Source organism: Microtus ochrogaster, unplaced genomic scaffold, assembly GCF_000317375.1.
Source record: "Microtus ochrogaster isolate Prairie Vole_2 unplaced genomic scaffold, MicOch1.0 UNK134, whole genome shotgun sequence".
NCBI classification, from domain to species: Eukaryota; Metazoa; Chordata; class Mammalia; order Rodentia; family Cricetidae; genus Microtus; species Microtus ochrogaster.
Window position 1 is genome coordinate 488,181 of NW_004949232.1, and position 4,675 is coordinate 492,855.

Here is a 4,675-nt window from a genome sequence, read left to right on the forward strand (position 1 = left end):
CAGGAAATTTTCAAAACTTGACAGTGAATTCGAGGTAATTTCTCCTCTTTGGGTCAGTCAAATCCAGTTCTTAGTTCCCTTTTCTCAAAAATCCTTTTCTCCAGGGTCCCTGTGGGATAGTCCCTACTCCCTTGTGGCTTGCAGTGTGGCCCCTCCCCCCTCCATTGGTTCAAGTCAGAGTGCTGGGTGATAAGGGTGGGGCAACAGGAGTGACTGGGGTGGGGTGGAAACCCAGCAGCAGGGGTTCCAGGCTTCTGAGTTCATAACACCCAGATTCCTCAAGGAACTCACTCAGCAGCCATGTCCTGGGGGGCCCTCTGCAGTAAACCTGGACAGAAGGCAAAGAAAGAAACCCCACATGGGCTTCAACCAGAAATAGAAGTAACCCTGGCCAAACACGGTGTACATTTGTGGGGTTTTCCCACACCCCTCCCCCTGTACCCCATGTTCATGCCTCTTGCCTATGGCCTAGGAATCCTTTCTACTCCTCTCTGGCTGCAGCAATCCATCTTCCTGCCCCCATCTCTTCTCTCTCCCTAACTTCAGCTCCTCCTTCAAACTCCTTGTATTAGTCAGGATTCTCTAGAGAAACAGAGGTTAGAGAATGAATCTCTCTATATATAAAGGAAATTTATTGGAAATTTATGAATAAATCTCTATTTAAGGAGATTTATTGGAAAAGATTTATTCAGTTAATCCAACAATGGCTGGCTGTGAATGCCAAGTCCTAGAACCAAGCAGTAGCTCAGTTCCCAAGGCTTGTCTTCAGTTTGTGCTGGATTCCTGTAGAACCAGGCTCTAGTGCCAGTAAAGAAACTGATGTGCTGGAAAGGTGAGAGCGAGCAGGCAAAGAGCCAAGTCTTCCTCTTCTGTGTCCTTCTATAAATATCCAGCATAAGGTAGATCCCAGAGAAAGGAGTATCTTTGTGCTTCAAAAACTGAATTAAAGGTATGCATCTTCTTGTTTCAAAGGTCCTGACCAACAGTAGACTCACCCACTTGAAACCAAGCAAAACATCACTTACAGGTATGCCCTCCATTACTGAATTGTAGTTCATTCCAGATATGGTGAAGCAGACAGAAAATGGCCACCACACCCCTCTGGACTTTCCTTTCTGTATATCCTTTAAAACACGTAACAGGTTTGTTCCCCTCTGAAATCAGGGTTGTTAGCTCTCCTAACTGCAGGCTGTGCTTTTCTAGTCAATTCTGTGGCCCCCCTGGTCTTGCATAGGGAAGCTTAAAGTCACTACTGGGTTTCCACCTAGTACCACCACTTGGGGTACACCTAGTTTTGAGGCAGGGTCTCCCTCTGAAGTTGGGAAGTTATGGATTTGGCTAAACTGGCCAGCCTCCAAGACCAAGATCATCCTATGTCCAGGATTACAGGCACAAACCATCTCTTCTGGAAGTTTTGTGTTTGTTCTGGAGAAAGAAATGCAGGTCCTTTTGCTTATATGGCTAGGATTTTGAAAATGAAAGCAACTTCTTAGCTGCTCATGGTGGCACCTGGCTTTCATCCCAGCCCTTGGGAAGCAGAATTGGGCAGCAGATCTCTGTTGATTTAAAGGCCAGGCAGAGTTACATGGTGAGAAACTTTCTTAAAAACCAAACAACAATAGCGAAGAACACTTTCACAGAAAACATTCCCATTAGCAGGCAGAAATTGCGAAACTGTGGACACTTGGTACTTCTGCTTATTTTCCTGTGGGGGTGGTGAAGGCAGGGCTGGGTGCTCATGGACAGGGGTAGTGCCCACAAACTCTGTGCTTGTGTCTGTGCACGGGATGCCAGCGAACTATCAAGGTTCTAGTGCTCTAGCTGGTTTCCATCTTTTGTTTGGGGAGTTCACTGACTCAGGGACTACCAAATAGGAAGGCTAGGCTGGCTCACCTGTGAGTCTCAAGAATCCACTTGTCTCTACTGCAGCACTTCTGAGATGGCCAGCATGCTCTATCACCCCCTCTCTACAACTTAGGTCTTAGGGCTCAAACTCTGATCTTGATGCCTGCAGGACAAGCACTGTATGACTCAGCTATCTAACCACACTGCTGCATTCTTTTATGTAGCATTTGTTTAAATCTCTGAAGCTCTGTTACTTTGCCCATCTAATAAAGAGCTTGCAGAACAGAGACCCTGTCTTTCCCCATACTACTTGAGTTTCCAGTGCCCCCTCTCCCCTACCTTCAATATACCCCCACCAAAGGACTCCACAAGCTTTAGGGTAGGATGTAACAGACATCGCAGAGGAATGGTTGTTGACATCCTACAAAAAAAGCTTCTGGTATAGCTGACGTCATTCTTGACCGCAGCCTGCAGTGGAGTGAAGAACACAGGATGTGAATCAGGAGGGGTGGGCTAACATCTCTGCTGTTCTTTGGGGGTGACTTCCCCATTTGTGTCTCAGGTTGCTCAGCTGGTACTTTCCTAAGCCTTCCCTTTCCCTGCAGTCTCCTATTTCTGCAGTTCCTTAGACTCTGCTCTTACTCAGGTCTTTAGGAGTCTGGCTTCACTTGAAGGTCTTGACTGAGAACAGGTCCAGTAGAGTCAGCAGTGAGGACTGAGTGCAAACCTGGACTCGGGGTCCAAGGCTGAACTGCACATGGCACATCCCAGTGCTCAGGAGTGTCATGTCCTTAGAGACCTCACAGGTCCCTCCTAACACAGGCTGCTGCTACATCTAGCACAGCAGGACAGGGTGAGGATGCAGGCAGCCACCTAGAGACACTCAAATTACTGTCTTCCAAGCACGGTGCCTGCTACTCAGTCTGAGACAGTGAGTTTGAAGTCTCATGCCACCTCCAGAATGACAGCAAACATCTTTTCTATTGGCAGGTGTTTTTGTTGTTGTTGTTTTGTTTTGTTTTTCTCTTTGGCTCTTTAGGGGGCCTGCTACCCAGCTCCCAAATAAATCACATGGAAACGTAGTCTTACTTATGAGCTCCCGGCCATAGCTTGGCTTATTTCTGGACAGCTTTACTTAACTTAAATTATCTTCTCTACCTTTTGTGTCTGAGTTTTTATCTTCCCTATTTCTGAATACTTTTTTTTTTTTTACTTCTTACTCTGTGGTTTGCTGTGCTGCTGGGTGGCTGTCCCTTTGTTTCCTCTTCTCCTCCTTTCCTCATTGTGTGATCTTTTCTTCCCAGATTTCCTCTCCTCTTTGTTCTTACTGCCTGCCAGCCCTGCCTATCCTTTCTCCTGCCTCACTATTGGCTGTTTTGCTCTTTATTAGACCAATCAGGTATTTTCGACAGGGACAATAACACAGCATCATGGAGTAAAGAAATGCAACATAAAAGGATGCAACTCATCTTTGTATCATTAAACAAATGCTTCACGGCATAAACAAATGTAACACATCTTAAAATAAATATTACACAGCAGGCAGCCAAGTCACGTGTCAAGAGACATTCATGTTAGCTTCAGGCATGTGTGTTTTCTCTCTGTCTGCTGTATTCCTGTCTTCCAGGCAGAGAGAGATAGAATAGAAAGATCCATCTGAAGCATAACTGTGGTGGTTTAAATAGGTAAGGTTCAAATAGACGCAGGTGTTTGAATGCTTGGCCCATAGGGAATAGCATTATTATGAGACATGACTTTGTTGGAAAAGATATGTCCTTGTTAGAGGAAGTGTGCTGGAGGTGGATCTTTGAGTTATTTGTAGCATGAATTCTAATTGCTATTAATAATAACCGAGAATCAGATATTAAGGGGGAGAAAGCTGAGAGATCAGAGAAGCAGTGTGGCCAGCCATGAGAGATACCTTTCCCCTGTATCAGTGCTCAGACAGAAGGAGCAATCCTGTCCACAGACTGCCTCCTCAGATTTCATCCTCAGACTGCCGGGGCAATCTGCAGACTGTACCTCTCTCCAGCAAACCCCAGACTGCCTGATCTCCTGTCTCCTTCTGCCTTATATCCCTCTCTCCACCCAGACATGTCACTCCTGTCTCCACCTTCCTAGTGCTGGGATTAAAGGAGTGTGATCCCAAGTGCTGGAATCAACTTTGTGTGAGCTCTGTTTTAAACAGATTCAATGTGGGGCAGCCCAGGGTGGCCTTGAACTAAAAGAGATCCATCTGCCTCTGTCTCAAGTCCTGGGATTAAAGATGTGTGCCACCACTTCCTGGTTTAGCTCTTCACTGATTATCAGGCAAGTTCTTAGAGGGTCAGTTGGGTATGTGCGACTCAGTTTCTTCCTGCTGTCTGTGGATCAAGATGTAGAAATCTCAGTTCTCCTCCAACACCAAGTGCCTGCAAGTTGCCATGCCATGATGATAATTGACGAATCCTCTGAAACTGTGGGTCAATTAAATGTTAATCCTCTTTAAGGGTTGCTCTAGTCATGGTAGTCACAGCAACAGAAGCCCGAACAGTCCCAAAGTTGGTTCAGCTACTGAATTGAAGTCTTTTTCTGCTGTCAAAGAAATCTCCAACTGCCTTCGAACTTGTGTGGTCCCTGGGAGGTGGATAAAGTCACACAAGACAGGCTTTCAGACTAGAGAGCATCAGGCAAGAAAAAGAGAGTCCTCTGTGAAGATACTGAGCTAGCTGGGTCCTTGGCGGTCAGTTGAGGACTATGGCAAGTGACAGGACACACCATACAGAGAGAGCTTGAGTGTGGAGTTTATTGAAAAGAGGATTTGGGGAGGGTAGGATGAGGGAGGGAAGGG

The 4,675-nt window shown here is 46.2% G+C and overlaps 1 protein-coding gene across 1 annotated transcript in view; it reads right to left on the reverse strand.

Annotated features, from left to right (window-relative positions):
* Positions 1 to 4,354: 4,354 nt before the first annotated feature.
* The window catches only part of LOC106144465 (UL16-binding protein 6-like), a 54,655-nt gene continuing 54,334 nt past the window's right edge, over positions 4,355 to 4,675 (reverse strand). The window contains exon 5 of the mRNA XM_013355469.1: positions 4,355 to 4,461. Within this exon, the coding sequence (XP_013210923.1) occupies positions 4,355 to 4,461 (107 nt within the window). The remainder of the gene's footprint in view (positions 4,462 to 4,675) is intronic.